At 43.4% G+C, this 19,022-nt stretch overlaps 1 protein-coding gene across 2 annotated transcripts in view; it reads right to left on the bottom strand.

Moving 5' to 3' along the window:
* The window catches only part of adgra2 (adhesion G protein-coupled receptor A2), a 40,106-nt gene that overhangs the window by 2,124 nt on the left and 18,960 nt on the right, over positions 1-19,022 (bottom strand). Inside the window, exons 3-18 of one of the 2 annotated variants that reach the window (XM_008282307.1) lie at positions 8,207-8,278; positions 6,436-6,507; positions 6,264-6,335; positions 5,547-5,710; positions 4,935-5,148; positions 4,663-4,827; positions 4,363-4,573; positions 4,121-4,270; positions 3,283-3,444; positions 2,893-3,093; positions 2,548-2,737; positions 1,560-1,768; positions 1,332-1,459; positions 1,125-1,248; positions 882-1,030; positions 95-184 (exon numbers count right to left, since the gene is read on the bottom strand). In XM_008282307.1, the coding sequence (XP_008280529.1) occupies positions 95-184; positions 882-1,030; positions 1,125-1,248; positions 1,332-1,459; positions 1,560-1,768; positions 2,548-2,737; positions 2,893-3,093; positions 3,283-3,444; positions 4,121-4,270; positions 4,363-4,573; positions 4,663-4,827; positions 4,935-5,148; positions 5,547-5,710; positions 6,264-6,335; positions 6,436-6,507; positions 8,207-8,278 (2,373 nt within the window). The remainder of the gene's footprint in view (positions 1-94; positions 185-881; positions 1,031-1,124; positions 1,249-1,331; positions 1,460-1,559; positions 1,769-2,547; positions 2,738-2,892; positions 3,094-3,282; positions 3,445-4,120; positions 4,271-4,362; positions 4,574-4,662; positions 4,828-4,934; positions 5,149-5,546; positions 5,711-6,263; positions 6,336-6,435; positions 6,508-8,206; positions 8,279-19,022) is intronic. The other variant, XM_008282308.1, reaches the window with a different exon arrangement.

Below are 19,022 nucleotides of genomic sequence, written 5' to 3'. Positions count from 1 at the left end.
CAACACATCTCACAGAAATATTCACTTCAGCACCAAGCAAAACAACACAAAGTGAAGGGCCAATTGGCTCAAGGATAAAAAGAGAAGCACTTACTAAGGGCTGTTGTCTCCGTAGTTGTTGACATTGACAGCTGCAGTGATCCCACAAATGATAAGAGGAACTCCATCAGCTATCAGATAAAACCTTGAATAAAAGACAAACACATATCAGACACGAGCCTCCAGCAGCAGCAGCAGTTTCAGACATAGAGAGCAGTTCTTGTCTTTGCCACCGTGTGACCTTTGGCTGCCACCATGTTTTTAAAGTGTGCATGATGGTGTCACTTTCCTTTTCATGATTTAATGTCTCTCTGGATGTCTATCATTTGAACAGAACTTTGTGATCCTTCACTTTCTTAGCAAGCAGAGAGTCACAAGGGTCAGTACAGACCCCAGAAGTCTGTGATTTATTGCAGCCTGATCCCATGTGGCTGAGTGGGCAACAAAGGGGCGGCTGGAGCGCCAGTGAGGTCAGCTTCAAGATCACAGGGGCAGACAAGCCGGAGGAAAAATAGAAGGGAATCATGAAAAAGACAGTGCACCCCTTGAATCACCCCGCTCAGATTTATGACAACTCCCACTGCCTCTGTTATGTTGCTTTCATTCTTTTTTCTTTTCTTTTTTGCCTTACAGCGATACTCTGCTATGTCCCCTCAAGGTTTCTTAAAAAAAAAAAAGGGATTCTAGTCATCCAGCACAAAGAGCAGCTTTGACGGTGCGCAGTCTGGGTGGCCCTGCAGAGGAACTCCCGCATCTGTCTAAAGCATAAACCGTACTGACAGCAAACAGTAATCTCATGGTGCAAGTGGTGGGTGAAGGTGAGTGGCAGCTTGTTCACTGACCTGAGCATGGGTCTCTGAGTAGGTGGAGCAGGAGACTCTCCCTCCGGCTGCCGCGGCATTCTCCACACGGCCTCCTTGTAAATGACCCTGGCGCTGACTCCAATCCACAGCAGGGTGGACAGCGAGGAGTAATGCAGGGCAATGCCCACCTGTCATAAATCACACAGTCAGACATCCAGCTTTACATGCCACTGAAATAATAGAAGAAATTAAATGGCAAGACTGTGCAAATTCAAAACTTACCGCTTGACACACCACTGGATAGCTGGTCAAGCTTATGCCTCCTGCATAGATGGCTGTTGTCATGGCGATGTGGAAGCAGGTGTTGAGCAGCGTGTGCCAACTTTTCCTTGATATGTGAATTGAACTGTGGGAGCAGAGTCATTTAATGAGAGGATAAAAAAAATTCACAACACAAGTGAAAAATGTGTTGGATTTACAGTGCAGTACCTGTGGTGTAGTATGTGTGTGATGATGATGGTGAAGAGGCAGAGGAGGAGCAGTGCAGTGCAGGCATAGACCACAGGGTGGAGCACCCTCACAGAGATGGGTGCAGGGTTGGGGAAGTCAGGCACCTCCTAGGGAAAAAAAAGAAAGAAATTACACACAAGCCAAATGAAAGTCTCATTCAGCCTTGGTGATGCTGGATGAAAGATCAGATATTCAAGGCTGTCTTACCTGCAGAACAGCATAGTTGCTAAGCAGAGAGCAGCGCATCGTGGAGGTGCTGCTGTCGCTATGGACCAGCTGACAGCCCTCCTGGCTCCAGCCTCCCTGCCTCTCCAGGCCCTTAAGGCTCCACTGGGCTGCCACAGCGTCAGTACCAGGGGACAAGTGGCGCAGCGACACCCAGATTGGTTCTGAGTGGTTCCACATACTGCAGCCGTCTGTCACAGAGAGGGATGAAATTATCGATATGAAACAACTGATGTGCATTCAGTTGGAAGTTTTTGGTTTTTTCTAAAGGTCAGTTTGTGATACCTGATGTATTCTTTCTACCCTGTATTTTTATCATACTTTCTAAAAATTGATTAAGTAAGATGAAGCATTATAAATAATTTACCATGGATAGACATGACATGAAATCCCATTGTGTAAATACATACGATGTTACAGTCAGATACACATTATATGAAGCAGAAGCTGGGGCATAAGTGCAAAAGAATATACCAAAGATGTTTTTTATATTGCTTCACTAGTTTCTCCAGCTTCAAAAATGAGCATCGACATCTGCCAGAGACTCTTTGTATGAATGTGAAAGAAGTAAACTGATAGAAAATGACAGTGGTTCGTCTTGTGCAACGACTCAAACAGAGTAAATTCAATCTATTTTTTATGATGTGAACTTTTAACTTCACATTGCACAGTGCCTGAAGCAGATCTATAAAAATGCAACCACTGCTACTTTTATTAGAGAATGTGGTTGTCTAGGGTTGGTTTCACCCCAACATTTAACCAAGACTATTGATCTAATAGACAGGAATAGAGGAAAAACACTACAGTGTGACAGGACTGAAAATACTTTACATACATCAGTATTTCTACATGAAACACAGTTTTAAAAAAGGGCCGACAAATGCTACATTTAACTGTATGTTAGGACATTTTCTTTAAATGTGCAAAATAAAGATGAATTCCACTAAAATGGCCTGAGTTGTTTCCTTACCTAGGCCTACAAATATGACTGGAGTGTTGACACTACGTCTGCGGGAATGCTCAACAGAGTTGCTGGAATTCCCAGACAAAGGAAAAAAGCTGCCAGTTCTGAAGGCCACAAACTGCAGTTTACAGTCCGCAGAAGCATCAGGAGGAAAAAGAGTAGCTGGAAGAGTCACTGAGGCCAAGGCTACAGAGTTCTGGAGAAAAAAACAATATAAGTAACATTAAAATCATGTTAAAATCTACCAACAAGCCTTAATAACTATCATTATAGACACAATAAGTTACTCATAGCAGAGCATGTAGAAATGGAGGGAACAAGGGGATGTAATAGCGTGCACCTATGTCTCACCTTTAGGGGAAAATTGTTGAGGGAGGTATTATGGGAGCCAGTGCTGCAGCGGAAATGAAGCTGTTGTTCGTGGATGGACTCTGGCATTTCCATGTTCGGGTTGCCTGTTAGCACCTCGCGTCGCTGATATGCAGTGCAGGTTATACCAGTGAAGTGGGCAGGTCGAATTAGATGTGCCTCCATCACAATGTTCTTCGACACCTGCACATGTCAAATATAAATGGATCAGTCATACAGACAAAGCTTCAAAGTCCAAACAAACTGATAGGATTTGCATTCTGCTCTTATAATTTATAGACACTCTGTGGTTTTGCTGACAAAATCAGAGTGACAACGTGACGAAAACCTGTCACATTTTTACAACTGAAAACTTAGGTTAACAGTCCCCACCATGGAGAAGTCTTGAGCGTGGCTGTGTAGCTGAGGCCAGGCCAGCGTCTCTAGAGAGTAGACGATGGAGCTGCAGGCTCTCTTCTCTCTCTGGGCGAGAGCCAGGATCTGGTCATCCACCTGCATCAAGTTACTGCCCATCTCGACCATCACCTCCGACAACTGGAACAAACACACGTTTAAAAATTTAAGCAGTTAAGAACATTACACCATTTATCTAAGATTGAAAAATGGTCAGACTTTCAATTTTCAGATGGCCCTGGAACTGGACTCAGGTGTGATGTATGCATCAGAAAATTAACCAAATTTAAGCTTAAAATTGTGATAAGTCACAGAAATCACTTTATCCTCCATGTTTTTTTGGGGTTTTTTTTCAAATGCCAAACATAATGAAATTTTTTTAAAAAAAGAAAAATTTCCTCTAACTAGATTCTGTTAAATAGAACAACAACAATGGAGACATTTTTTTTTTTTTTTTAAGAAAAAGTACAGGCAAAAGTAGTAACATATCTGTGATTTGGTAATTTGCAGTGTATGTATGTTAATTTTCTTCAGTGTCGGTAACACTTGTGAGCATTTGAGATTTCAGGGTTTTTTTCCATTTTTGTAAAAAAAAAAATAATAATAATTCAAAAGATTTTTTTTTTCTTGTTCATTACAACTTTGTTATGCTGCACAGAAGACATTTTTGAGTTTTTTCTAATTCTCACCATGGTTGCACTGTTGTCATAGAGGTGCAAATTAAGTCAGAGTAACTAAAAATGTGACAGTAGCAAGAAAACATCCAGAAACTGTTTTGGGGTTCAGAGAGCTAAAATGGCAGTTAAATCTTCCTCACCTCTCGCAGCTGTTTGACATATTCCATAAACTTCTCCATGATTTGCGCCACATACATCACATCTACTGAGTCGGTGAAACCTGCGGCCTCCAGGGTGTATGTGCGCACTTGATGAGCCACTGTGACAGCATTGGATGCATTGATGGGTCTCTGAAATGCAAGAGCAGAGATGTGGTGAAGACATAAGGTATAAAATCTTACATGGTATTTACTGAGAAGGAGTCATACACTGTGACACTGACATCTGTACTGACCAGGATGAAGGTGTGCAGAACACGGGTGATGCCATTGGTGTAGTGACAGTTCGAGTAGTCGCCGTCCTGCCATTTTCCAGAACGGTCACAGTATCGAGAGGCTTTTTTCTGCTCCATACCCCCCTCGACAGACATGGAGGGGTAACGCAGCTGGAGGCAGTACTGATGAGAGGTGATGCCTGCCAGAGTTCTTGGCCACCTGTGGATTAAAACCAGAGAATAATGGAAATCCTGAGTCTTTAGTGAGATATACGATATATGTCATAAATCACTGTAACTGCAGCTAACCTGAACTCCCCACGGTTGTTGACAACTTTATCTTCTGGACAGAAGGAGGCGCTGTTCTCCAGTACCACTATTTCAACAGTGCGAGAGGTGTTGCCCCGCCCAGTAGAAACCACACACTCCCACTCTCCACTGGCCTCCACATGTACGTTGAACAGAATAAGCTCACTGGAAGCAGATGATAGAGGCAACTCAGTATAACACATCAGCACCACATACTGCCTCAGCTCCATAAGACTGTTCACAAAACATGAAACTTGTGAGTGAAATAATACCTGGTGATGAAGGTGCAGTCATGCAGCACGCTGTTCTCCAGCTGGACGCCTAGTTCTGGATCAGAGGTCACCAGCTGACCGTTGTGACGCCAGTGTAAGGTCGTGATCTTGTCCACCAGTGCTGCAGTGCAGTGGAAGGGCAGCCGATCACCTTTGAACACCACCTGGCGCTGGGAGGGCAGCAGCGACAGGGTGTGCAGCTCCAGAGGACCGTCTGAGCAACACGGTGGGAAAAAGGCGCAGATGTGACCATTACACATCGCTCTGAATTATTTCTGCTGCTCTCTCATTACCCGACCTCAGCTAAATGTTTCCACAGAAGCTATTATGAGTCTGCTGTTCTAGTGCAGATTGGATGCAGACTGCAGCAATTCGTAAATGCAACCCGCAGGATTAGCTGTCAACACAGCTCACTGATACTTTTAGAAATATGTCCTTGCCGGGCTGCTGGGATAGATCTTTTCAACCCCTTTTGGTCTATTAATTCTTAAAATAGCTGACATGACCTCGAGCGTAATGAGTGCACTGTCACTGTCATTCACAGGACAACGTTCTCTGGAATACCGTGGCGAACCGCCTCATTCATATGCCTCAGTGTAGCCAGGCTCTCACCACAACTCAGCTGGCTGTCTCTCAGTCCACGCAGGGGCTTTCCCCTCAGGCTCCTGGGGTAGGCACACAAGGTTTCGTCCCCCAGCCGCGCCGAGCTGCTGCGAAAGAAGCCAGGGACCCAACGCAACCCGCAGTCACATGACAGGTAGTCTGAATTGAAGTTCCTGGAGAGAAAATAATGGTCATTCAGTATGAGAGAGTTTTCACCTCTAACCTCTCGCTGCTCGTTACGAGATCAACATACAACACCTTTTGATACTCAGAGGCTTGATACATATTACAGTGAAACCCAGCATCGAATTGCAGCTGTTACATTTTATAGATTGATTGTGTTCAACCTAAAATGAAATGACTCATTAAGAAATAAAAAATCAAGGATTTGGCAGTAGTGCATATAAAAAGATTCCAAAGAAATGTTTGTAGAGAGACTTATCTTCTGATTCATGATGGCTCTAGTAATACACTTACAGTTACAAATCATACACAGATGAAAATATTTAATTCCAATAAATACATGTCAAATAAATCCCTTTTGCTTATTTTCATTTTCTATACAGACTTGGAGTCTGAATTATAAAACAGTTAGCAATCCAGAGGCAAAATAAATATTGACCTAGAGTCAATATTATCCTTGTCTAGAATATTTAATTAGATATAAATGGGTACGCTGTGAGACTGAACTTGTTGGACTAAGTGCACGCAGAGTTTAATACTTACACTAGTTTGAGGGACGGCAGCTCATCAAACACTCCTGGATCCAGGGTCGATATGATGTTGCCAGAGAGGTTCCTAACAGGCCACAAATTTGATATGACCAAGTTAACTCAATAGTTTCACCGCAACTCAGACGGCACAATATTTTTATGGAATCAGTTCATCAGTCTCTTACAGTTTAGTGAGATTGGTCAGCCCCTGGAACATGTCTGCAGTCAGACAGCCAATGCGGTTGTTGGAAAGGTCCCTGAAAGTGTGAAAAGACAAAGGAATGCGTCAGTTATTTCTGAGTTAAGATGACTAAACTTTATTGCCTTAACCAATCAGCCACAGATTGGGATGTTTTGACTCTTTCTTGGCCAACAACGCTTTTGTTTTTGATCAGTATCTACACAACCATAAAACACACAGCGATCACATCATCAGGAGCCATCTGCTCAGCTGTCTCTTAAACTATGAACTATTAAAAATGATATTTTTTTAAAGTTTTAGATTGAGATATCAAGTGCCCGTGGAAAAGTTAGCTAGTGATATTTTCTGAACCACATGTCACAATAATACAAAACAAAACATAAAGAATACTTTGTAATATGAAATACTGGGACACAATGATTCATTCATTGAACTTTCATAACTGATTGAGCAGCTATGACCAGTTGTACCACAAAAACCGAAATATTGCTAATCTGTTCAGGAGTTTCAAAATGGTTCTTGTGTATAGTTTTTATATTTAAACTCACCACTCAAAGATTATTTTATCTACTTGTCCAGTATTGCAGATTCTGAATCAATGACGTGATCAGAAATGACAGCGAGATTCTCAGGCTTTTAACTTTAATAGTTTCTGAGACATTGACTGAGACATGATCTTAAATTCAATTTGTGAAGAAATGTGCTGAAAGTGCCATTATATATATATATATATATATTGGAAAGTATTTGCTATATCAAACTGAAATTTCACAGATATCTTTATAAATATCCATATTTGATGCCCTAGAAATTCCAGGCAAATCAGAGATGTTTGACCATAAATTGTTTTAAAATGTGATATTTTGAGATGGATTGAAGTAAGCTTGGTATAGTGCTAGTAGTTCAAGTATAGTATAGTATCAGTATAAGAAGTCTAAGTATAAGGTATATATATAGTATGTTGTACTACTCTCTGCAATTTATTTTTCCAAGCCTTAGAAAGTCAAACGCTGAAATAAGCATGCGAACAGTCCCAGCCACTTTCCCTTATCAGGACTCTGTGGAACCCGAGTAAAAGTTTATCACGATCGGGGTAAAAGCAGGGCCCCTGTTCTGCCGTCCACCTCTGAGTGTGATGTATAGCTGCAGCCGGAGAGGGATCTGCTCTGTTGCACCTCTGACACTACCCAGCAGAGAGCTGTCCAGAGCATGTGTTTATCTCCCCCTGTTTGTTTTGAGAAGCCCCAGACCTTGCAGGGAAAACACAAGTAGGGGGAGGAGGGAAGGGGAGTCACGCGGTGCAGCACAGACGACCAGTTTCGATCCCAACGCTGCAACCAGAACCTCGGTGTCCGAAAACACAATGCGTGAGCAGCGAGTGGCTGCGAACAGCCGCTCCATCACATTCACTGACGTGTGACGAGCCTCCGCAGAGCTCTGAGGGTTCCTCGGCGGCGAGTACAGTAGAGACGACATCCCAGGGCCTCCGCAAACACCAGCAGAAACATATAGCGAAAGAGGCCTTTATGGTCACACTAACACTAGGAGCTCAATGTAACGCATGACATCTGCCATGAGCTGCCAAAACAGTATATAGGAGGGTTGGTCTCAGCTACTGTCAATCTGGTGAACAACCACAAACAAACTCCATCATCTGTCTCATGCCAGACGTCTGAAGTCAACATTGCTGTGCCTGTGTTTATGATCTCTGTTAATATGTTTGTTGAATGTGAATCATGCTGATGTCTACTTACAGTTTCCGAAGCTCAGACAGGCCTTGGAAGGCTCCGGGCATGATGGTGCTGATTAAGTTGTGCTTGAGATCCCTGTGGAGAGAGAAAATATTAGGTCAGTAAGACAGTGCATTGTGCTTTTTTTTTTTTTTGTCCATTCATTTCCTTGTTGAAACTTTAATGTTCAGACTGGTACCACTGTCAAGTTTGTGCAAAATATATGTAGGTGGAGGCAGCAGCTAGTTAACTTATCTTAGCATAACTGGAAACTGCTCAAAGGTAGCAGAATCTGTCCACTAGCACAACTTAAATTCAATAATTTATAGGTTTTGTAGCTGTACAGACACATAGTGGTATCTGTCTTTTCACTGAGACTGTAAGAAAAAAAGCATCTTCCAAGTTTAAAGGACTGTGGACACATTTCCTAAACCTCCAGCGGACACAGCAGGGTAGGAAATCTTACCCCAACAGCCACCTGGGTTTGAGACTCACAATATACAGACTCTTAACCAAATAAAATCATGGTGGAATCTGCTAGCAAAGGGGTTGTTTCACTTTTCTGCTTCTTTCAGAATGGCTCTTCTCATGATAAAACTTTACCACTGCACACCATAAATATTAATGCATTAAACTGCCTTTGAAGATCTAATGTCATGCTATCCGCTGCACTTATCTCCACCCTTTTCCTTTTCCACTCCCACACCCATGTGTTAAACTATTCAGCCAGATGCCCCCTTCAGCATCGGCCAACCTGCATTTGATTTTGAATCCCTGTCTTCTTTTTTTTTTTTCACTGGCCAGGTGGGAATAGCGAGGTTAAATCAGGTCAGGAGATGGATGGGTATTGACAAGACATGTGATCTATGTTGCAAAAGCATGAAAAAACCTCCCTTCGGACCAGTCGCACAGGAGGATTTCCTTAGAGGAGCATCAACGCAGTGGCTGTATTTTTGTCTGTTTCTCTTTTAACCAAGATGGTATTGAAGACCTGAGGGGACTTTTATGGTCCCTTTTTTCCACAGAGATTATCCGTCATCACGGTTCTCGGCCATGCTGGCTCAAACTATATACAACCTCAGGCATCTCCTAACCATTGTTTTGTCCACTTTCCAAGAGATGAGCTTTTTTTGGTCAAACTAGGGCAGGGAAATTGTTTTAGAAAATGGCTTCCAGCAAAAAATTACACCGTGCGGTATGGCTAGGGATCTAGTCAGAAGATCAGGGGTTTTTACTGTTGGTCCAGGCTCTTTCTAAGCCATCGCTCATAGGAGACAGGTTATAATGATGGAGAAAAAAAAAAACTGCCTGGCGTCAGACCAAAAGGCTGAAGTCTGTTGTGTTTGTCTCAAAGCATTGCCTTGGCCAGCTCAGCCTTACTCTTTGAGTGTATGCCAGCTTGTCAGACAGAACATTTTGCAGCAATTTCATGGCTTTTTAAAAAAAAGTGGAGATATTTCCACCTCCATGATTCTGACTAAGAAGATTAAATAAAAAATCTGATTGTTACTACGCACATTTCACCAATCAAACCACAGTGGAGTCTGTGTGTTTGACAACAATACTCTCCAGTATGTGTGCGTGCGTGTGGCCTTGTGGGTCTGTCACAATGTATGTGGTAATCTTTGTGTGCCTGTGTCCCACTCTGTATATACATGTGTTTCTGTGTGTCAGTAGCTGTATAGGATTTGTTGACCAGGGCGGGGGGGGAGAACAATACTGCTGTTTCCAGTTTGTGTGTCCCGGGGCTCATTAGTGCGGCGATGAAAGACGAGGCACTGCCCACTATTTCCTCTCTCTGAGGTCCGTCTCCCCCTCCCTGTCTGTCCTTTCACACACATACACAAGCATGCAATTGCTGTGTAACACTGACCTCCATGTATATGCACTCAGACATTCATTTACAGCTGGATTAAAATTACACAAATAAGATAGCAACATCTAATTAATATGTAACTCCTCATTATGTGTCCCATCGTATTCTAGGTGATGAATGTCATATTCAACAAGTGTTCATCAACAAGACACATACTGTGCCAATATTCATTAGTTTTTGGGGTTTTTTTTTTTACAAGTAATTTGTATCAGTTCTGTAACTGAAAGCTACTTTGTATTGACATATAAATGAACATCTGTTATATTCAAGGTCTTGAAAACAAGATCACACAGTGCTGACTATCAGCGGCACGTTAAACTCTACATGTTTTGCAGCACATCAGAGCTTTTAATTTGGTTTCTGTAGTGACAAGGATTTCAATCCAAACAAAACAAGTGACTGAAGCCTACGACACAAGCGCACATTAAAGGTATTTGTGTAATCACTCTCACTGCCTGCAGGTTTAGTTTATTGTCATAGCTTTCTTATATGATCTAATATTGTACATCTCTGCTGGCGTCCTGTAACATATTTCAAGAGTGATTAAATCTATATATCCAAGGTGGAAATACTGATTTTAGACATTTTCACCTCTACCAGCTCTTAGTACATTTAATGACAACTGTAACTAAAGAGCACTGGTTGATTGAAGAACTTTTTAAAGCCCCTCCCTGGAGAAAATCAAGTGTACTACCATGCCCATGTGGCATTTTTAAAAAAAAATGCTGACAGACACATAAGTAGTCGACATCATGGCTGAGCATTTCCACATTAAAATTGTAGTCGCTGCAAAAGCACTGATTCAGATGAAGAACCTATCTTGTAGACTTGCAGGGTGGGGCTTTCCGTACCATTTTTCTTCTTCTGAATCAGTTTCTGGTTCAAACATTTATGGCCGAATTACTTCAGTGTTAGAATTTGCAATAGTGTCACATAGAGGAGTTTTCAATGTTACAGAGTCATTGGTGAGTTGGTGTGCTTGAGCTGCAGCGATTGGGTTGCATTTTAAAAAGAAGTGCTCATTATAGAGAAAACAACAGAGTAGAAATACATCTCAGCTATTTTAGGGCAAGAAATGATTTTTTTTATCAACAAACTTCTAAATGTGTAACTTTAATACATAGAAAGTACGTTTTTAGTGGTTTAATCGATGACTCACAAGACTCTTTATACTACCTGTAACAGGAAAGTGTGTTCAACCTCTAATAGTTTCATAGCAACTAACAATTGGAGATGTTTGTGATGAAGGTTTGTTTGTTTTTTGGTATGTCACCTTCTGCTGTAAGTTCCAGATCTTATTTGGAAAAGGACCTCAAGCTTAATTTAAAAAAAAAAAAAAATCAATAGAAAGAGTCAATAGACTGAACTGAATATAAGAACATAATACTCAAACACACAAATACAGATGCACAAGAATACAAAAGCACACCAGTTGGTTTCCCTGTTCTTAGAAGACATTGCATTGAGCTTCGTTTTTAGCTTACTGTTACATATGCTGATCCACATACACACAAGCAAACAATAAGACGCACAGTAATGAACCATGCAAATACCAGCATAATGACATTGGCAGTGTGGAGTTCATGCGTTCCTTAAACTTTCAACGTTTTTGACTTTTAATACCACTCTTCAACTCACTGTCCATATCAAACATCTGTCTTTCCTGTCGGGCTTGAAAAGGTACAGTGCTGTGTGTGCCTTGGCCTGAAGAGTATCAACAGTCCACCACTTCTGATACACTCTCTTATCACCAAGCTGGGGAATGTGAGGGAGCTCACCAGAGTCAACAGGCCTTGAATCACGAGCGGAGAACTCTGTGTCACTGTGGCCCAAACGCCAGCTCTCGTTCATCTTCAGAATCCAAACTGTATCTCAGATGCAGCCCCTCATGGCTCACCACCACTGTCTGATTTGTTTCCAGCTTTATTCTAAACCTACAGACACAAACTGCAGCTCCAGCAGGCCTCACGCTCAGGCGATGACTTGTCTGTGTGCCCTCTGGAGTAGACAGCGCCCTCTCTTACAACAGCTTCACAGCTCAGTGGCCTTGACACTGATGACAACAGCTGTCACCAAGCAAGAGGATAATAGTCGAGACAAGAAATACATCAAAGCCTCACGCTTGCCGAGCATGAAAATATCATTGTCTACTATCCTACAAGTTCGAACTGTAGCTATTATTTTTTCATTACCCTCCTCAGTGGCAGCATGTACTTCTTCCAAAAGCTACATGATTGGTGGCGGTGCAATATTATTATGACTATGGCCTTTCTTTTTGAGTTATGCTTTGTAACCTTCAGAGTGCAGTGCTTTATCCCCTTCGCCACATGTGGCCTGTATGATTGGATCGTGACAGACTCCCAGCCCAAAAGGGGCCATTGTCTGCTGCCGCTGGGCCTAACACCAGAGGCTGCCATTAAGAATGTCTTTTTTTTCCCCTTGCAAACTCCTCCTGATCAATGGGGCTGGTCCTCTGCCATTCTGAAGAGTCATTGCTCTGTGGGTATAGGGGATGAGCACCTGGGCCCCCAAGCAGGCTGGAGAGGAGCGACGTGCTTGTAGGGCAGCAAGAGGGTAATAATGAAGACATGGTCTGTAAAGCGCTCCAGACGTGGAGTGCTCCATTATCAGGAGCACAGCAGCAGCGACTGGAGTGCTGACATTGTTTAGGCCCCGGCCCTGGAGGGAGCTGGGAAAATGACTGAAGCCAGGGAATGGCCACTCATTATCACCAGACTGGAATCAAGAATTTCCTGTTGCTGATTTTTTTTTTTTTAATGGAAAGACATGGAATTACAGGGGTAATTTCTATGCTTTAATTGCACTTTTTCTCTTGATGCAACTGCCTGAAGACTGAAACAAATACGTCTGTGGATTTAAGGTATGTTGGAGAAAAACAAGGGGGGTTAACTGGCACCTTGGTTCCTGACAGAGGTCAGTGGAGACCATTTTTGTGCCGCGTGTCATTTCCTGTCTGGTTGGCGTGTCTAGCAGAGGCCCGTGCTCGTTTATTTTTACAGTTTCCTTTTTCTCCTTTTTTTTACTAGCTAGCTTTCCCCTGTAGGGAGGGGCAGGTGGGTTAGGGGATTCAGTACGAAGCAAAATCGTCCCTGTGTATGGCCCCGTAGACCCCACCTCCCTACTCCTCAACACACTTGCTCACAATGGGGGCTCTGTAACACTGGCCCCAAACGTACTCTTGCCTTCCCCCCAAAACAGGAAACCAGGATCTGCCGAGCTCTTGTTTTTCTACTAATTTCCTGCTTTGCTGCCCCTTCCCTAGATTATTTTCTTTATTTTTTTCTGGTTCCTCTCAGATTGGATATACCTGATCAACGTTATGCCTGTGTTTGGTGCAGCCTGGAAGCTAAAGCACACAAGCGATACCTTTTATATTACATTCATAAAACTGCTGTCTTTGAGATGACCCTGCATAAGCCCCTACCTGATCATCCACTGTATTATTCCACTACGGTTAAAAAATTAAAGCCCTCATCTCTGCTCATGACTGACGGTAACATAAACCGTTGATCAAACTGCACAGCCGTTAGCGGGATGTACATAAATAGCGATACACTTTTATGTGAAGTGTAAAATTTCCTAAGTTGATTATATGTTTCTATAATCTGCAGCAAGAGGAGATGGGGATTATTCTGCCAAGGAAAACTCTGGAACCACGGACCATTATTGACTCCAGTTCTGGCTTTCGGAGCGGCCGAGGAAAGGCGGTGATGCCCACTTTGGCAGCACTGTTGATTTTCGTGAGACCTACCAGCATGCAAAGCATCAGGAACAATGGAAGTCAGTTTATGGATTTAATAATGTAAAGTCAAACTTTCCTTGAGTCGGTGGTGTCGGTTTTCTAAAGAGAGAAAAGGCTGTAAAAAGCGGCCCGATCTTAACGATATTATGATGTAATACTAACACAGTTTTATTCTGTCAAACTGAGTCATTCAGACTTTACCAATAAGTTGATAAAGTCAGAGTTGTAACTGTGCAACTGGGAAGTAAAACGAAACAAGCGCCTTTCATTGGAATTATCAATAGGCTTGTGTCTATGAGTGAATTTTCAGCCAGTAGGTGGACTACAGCATGTAGAGAGTGTCAAAGGGGAGGAACAGTGAGAGACCCAGTGAGCTGGGAGATGCAAAAATAAAGCAGAAAAGGAACACAAACGGAAGTGGGGGGAAGTAAGTCCAGAGAAAGCTCAAGTTCCTCCAGAGGAAAATGCCATTGAAACCATATCAAGTTTGCCGTAAGAGTGTGCGAGAGAGAGTTACTGGCATATAAAGCGTACGATTTGGTAATGGGCTTATGAGGGGGCTTGCTCGCTGTTTCAATAAACCCCCAGAGCCACGACTGAGCTAGGCTTGCAATACAAACACACCCCGTTCCTTCAGTTTATCTGAAAGACACATCTGGAGTCTATCAACTCCAGCAGCACCCCCTTTCTGTTTCCACTCTCCAGCACGCTTAACCCCTTCCTCACCCACTCCACCCCTTAATGTCATGCACTCTCATTAGGTGACCGTTGCCTAACCGGGAGCCACTCAATGGCGTGTGCGGGAAAACACACTAATGTTCTTTTTTTTTTTTTTTTTTGGGGACAGTGAAACAAGGCCCATGAGCAAGCTCCACAGCTGCCGTTCCCTCTCCTCAGAGTGGTGGGCTGGAACAGTCTGAGCCTGTTCACACTGGACCAGACAGAAGGGCTCCTTGCCATGTATTCTCCACTGTTTTTACATGCTATAGTGCTGCCCACCTCTGCTTTGTTCCCACTCATCAAGGTAATTTGCTTAGCCTGTGTGGAAATAATGTTAATCTCCCACTAAGGAAAACAACCTCAGATTTATATAAGACAAACTGCAGGAGTGTGCTTTCCTTCTCTCCCTCCCTCTCCCCTCCTTTTTCCCTCTCTTTCCCTCTCACTCCAGCCACCACCATACCATCTTTAGCCATCTCGGCTCCACTTCCCCTGTGTCAGATGGTAAAGTTGTTTAAGTTGGACTTCTTCCTAACCCCAGCCGCTCAGAATGGCGGAGGCGATTTCAGGGTCGGTTTTTTAGAGAGATTCAAGCAAAAGACCGAGTGGCCCGTCTCCCCCTTTTTGCAAGACAGATACCATCAAGTCAAAAAGTGATGAATTGGCCTAGACATTCATAACCATAATGTTATAATCATGTATGGCCTATCGTGTCGAAACATATCTGCATGTTCTCATGGCCTGTCTGACTTACTGGTCACAGGTTTTGTTACAAACTTGTTGCTCTGCAAGCATAAATCACAAGCAACTCCTTATTTCCTGCTCTTGAACGAAGCTGAAATAACTCAACAGGAAGATGTTGATTATCTTCTATGACATTTCTTCTCCTCTGTAGTGTGATAAGTAAAAGCACAGTCATATCAACTAGATTCACACTGTCTGGGTCATTTTGGACTCTGTAGTTGACAAAGTGAGCCTCTAAACAGTCCTAACCACAAGCCTCACTCCTGCCTTTCAGACCTGTCCGCTGCAAACGCCCTGCTGCTCCCTCATCCATCATCATCGCTGCCCTCTGCTCTCCCTCCCAGATCCCTCTCTCCCCGTAGGGTGAACAGACCTGGTAATGAGGGCCCCTTGTGCCCTGCCTGCCTGTCCTGTGTCCCATGGTGCAGTGGGGCCCCCGTTGGACAAGAGCCAGACTGCCCCGGCCCTCTTTGCTCATTATTCTCATTACCTTGCCTCAAATCAGTGCAGGACAGGCTGCTGGGATCTGTCCACAACTCATAAAGGTCCCAGCTCGTTAGTGCGGGCTGCCGGCGAAAGCTCCCATCAGAGAGGGTGTCCGCAGAGGTGGAGGTACTCAAATAGGTGCACAAGTACAGTATCAAAGGCCCGCTGCTGTGTGTAAATGTGACTTATTCTGCACGTAGCCAGCACTGCCACAGCAAGGTATGATTCAACGAGAGTGTTCATCCCAAGAGTTGGAAAGAAAGAAGGTATTCCAAGATCCAAATGTAGCTGTTGGATGGCAAGCCTATTTAAAAGAGCTACAAAAACACAGTAGTCCAGTAAGAGGGCAAAAACAAACAAGCCTAAATTGCTCCTCTGCACTTGGGTGGTTTGGCAGGTTATGAAGGCAATAGTGGCTTTGAGGAGGTTTGTCCCAATGAAAGGGCTAACTGTGTAGATTGCTGCACTGTCTGGCCCGGGCCTGGAGGAGGGTGGCCTGCCCTGGAGCTGTATTCTCCCACTAACAACAGCAGATCAGACTGCATTCAACTCTGAATAGATGTCTGGCGTAAGTGTGTGGATGTGAGTGTGTGTCCACTGAGAGAGTTACCAGACCCATTTGAAAATGACGGCAAGAAGTGAGGGTGCCCATACTAGGAAACACACTCGAGAGTTACAGTACACAGTGAAGTCACAACAGCGATGGGTCGAGAGTGAGAGTGTGTGTGTGAGTGAGTGTGTGTGTGTGCGCAGTTCGGGGAGCAGACTGTGTTTATCCTTGTCACGTAGGGGAAGAGATGCAGTGTAAATCCCTGATGTGTGTTTACTCAGCCCTAGTGGGCTGGCCTTTGATTACAGCACTGACCGCATAATATGAGTAACTGTTCACTACTGCTGCAAATGACAAGCACATGTAGACGACACACTGGAAACAATGAGAAGACGTGAAGCGTCATGGCGGGCCAAGGAGACAAAACAAAACTGAAATCTCACAGTTTGAGCATGAAGCAAACAGACACAAGCTCACATCTAAACCTTGAATGTAAACTCACATCTGAATTCAGGCCTTCAAACCTTTCCATCACTGCAACGCTGAATTTCAATGTGGCATTTTTCACAACAGACAGCAATTTTCCCATGAGCTCAGATGTAATTATAAGCTGTGCGGGGCTCAATTAAAGGTTGAAGACGCCAGAGTGAGTGAGCAGACCTCCACCGCTGTGTGTCAGAGAGCCAGCAGAGGTTGAGGCAGAGGAGTGAAATGAGCCCTGCATGATTTACGTTATGTCCTCTCCTTACACCAGACGCCTACATCTCCCACTGTGGAGCAAAACCAAGTGTGTGTGTTAGTTTGCCTGCCTGTTCCGCATCTTTCTCCAAGGTCTTCTAGCAAAGCCTCCGGGAGAGCTCCACCCTGTTGCCCCCCGCTAGTTTTATCACTGCTCCAGGTACAGAGGCCAGTTAGTGGGTATGCTCAGGTTACCCGACCCACCGACCCTCCAGCACTGGGGGGAGCCTTGTCCACACTTACAAAAACAAGCAACATCAGCTCATTTTACATCAAACAGTTCAAGCTGAAGATCCACATACTTTACTTTTATAACACCCGAATACTCTCCGCCCCAGGATCTTGTTGTTGCGTCTTCCTGTCAACAGCTTTATCATCGTCCTTGACTGTTGAGGTGAGAACTGACAACTTGGCCTTGGAACTATTCACCCACGGTGTTCTCATACCAGACGTAAAGAAACAGCAGTTTCAGCAAATTTAGCTTTTGTTCTCCGCTGGCACGTCTGGCGTGAGCTCCGGTAGGTAGGTACTAACAAGCTAACAACTGCAGCAAATTACCATATTTTTCTTTCTTTCAACGTTTTTGAGAAGCTCGTTAGCTTCATGGGTGGCAGCTCCAAGTGGCATGTGGAACTAATATCCCTTCAACGTACCCACCTCCCCCCCCACAAAATAAGTACGTCTGCCAGACTACAGTATCCAGACACTGGAGCTGCACCATGTGTGTTGTTGTCATAAAGCTTTACTGGGATGCTGTGAAACAGCACACCTTGAAAAAGTTGTGTTTGGTGGGAAACACATACTGGATGTGAGGATCAGTGTATACAAGCAGCCAGAGGTGGTCGTCTGTAGACAGTGGCCAGTAAACACCAATAAATGTGACTAAAAGATGTGTCGTATTATACGTACTGTTTCCTTAAACTTCATCTGTTTTGTTTGTAGTTTATCCTGTGGGGACTTTGAATGTAAAATTTCAGGAGACTAATTTTGTATTTAAGTTCTGCAGACAGAACTGACCAATTTTAGCCACTAAAGTCCAATTATTGTTATTTACAGCACTTTTAAAGCAACAGCATTGAGCTTTTAATGTAGAAAAATAAAACGGGTATTACGAATTAACCTAAAAAGTTGAAATATTCAATTTGATTTTCTTTGTACTCTGTGTATGATGACAAAAAAAAACCCATTCTATGAAGACTCTGCAGTGGTACATTAGCATACATCAATATTACAAATTAAAACCTAACAAAATTCACACACAAAAATACAACTTTACCTGATTAGAATAAATATTAAAGCTAAGACCCTCCAGTATTGTTAATTATAAAGATTAAGCTAATTGATAACTTCAGTGAGAGGACTAAAAAAAAAACAAAAAACAAAAGCATAAAGAGATCCAAGGATTACCTGGAATTTTTTACAATTATTTTCTAAAGTCGGCAGAAGTTCCCAAAATGGTTCCTTTCCTGTTTGTCGCCAAGAATGCTGTGCATAATGTCATAACTCCCAAGGAATTATTTCATCCCTCGCTTGTCTCACACCCCATTCAGAGAGATTACGATGCTACTAAAGAAGGCCAGACTGTCTGCAAGCCACAGGCGAAGCTGCCAGCACACACCTCCTGCCAGAAATCTCCCTTATCTTGTCCTGTGGAGTGGGGCTTACCTGATAATGAAGGCCTGAAGTGTAATTATGTGGAGTTTTCAACATAACTGTGTGATAGTCAGTCTGAGAGTATCATCCTCCCTGCTGGAAAGAAGCCCAAGATTGGATATATGTGCAGAGAGCCGCTCAGATCTGCTCAGATCTCGCTGATACCCTGTCTTTATATCTCACCAGAGCCCAGACCAGAGGCAAGCTAAAAAGCAGCTCACACACAGATACACCACATATCTCTGATGTAAACAATAAACACCACATTGTGGCATCTGCAGAGGTGCAAACTTAACAAAAGATGATGCAA

The sequence above is a fragment of the Stegastes partitus genome, unplaced genomic scaffold (assembly GCF_000690725.1).
Source record: "Stegastes partitus isolate 25-593 unplaced genomic scaffold, Stegastes_partitus-1.0.2 Scaffold266, whole genome shotgun sequence".
NCBI classification, from domain to species: Eukaryota; Metazoa; Chordata; class Actinopteri; family Pomacentridae; genus Stegastes; species Stegastes partitus.
The sequence above is the reverse complement of the archived record's forward strand: the minus strand, read 5'-3'. Positions and strand labels throughout refer to the sequence as shown.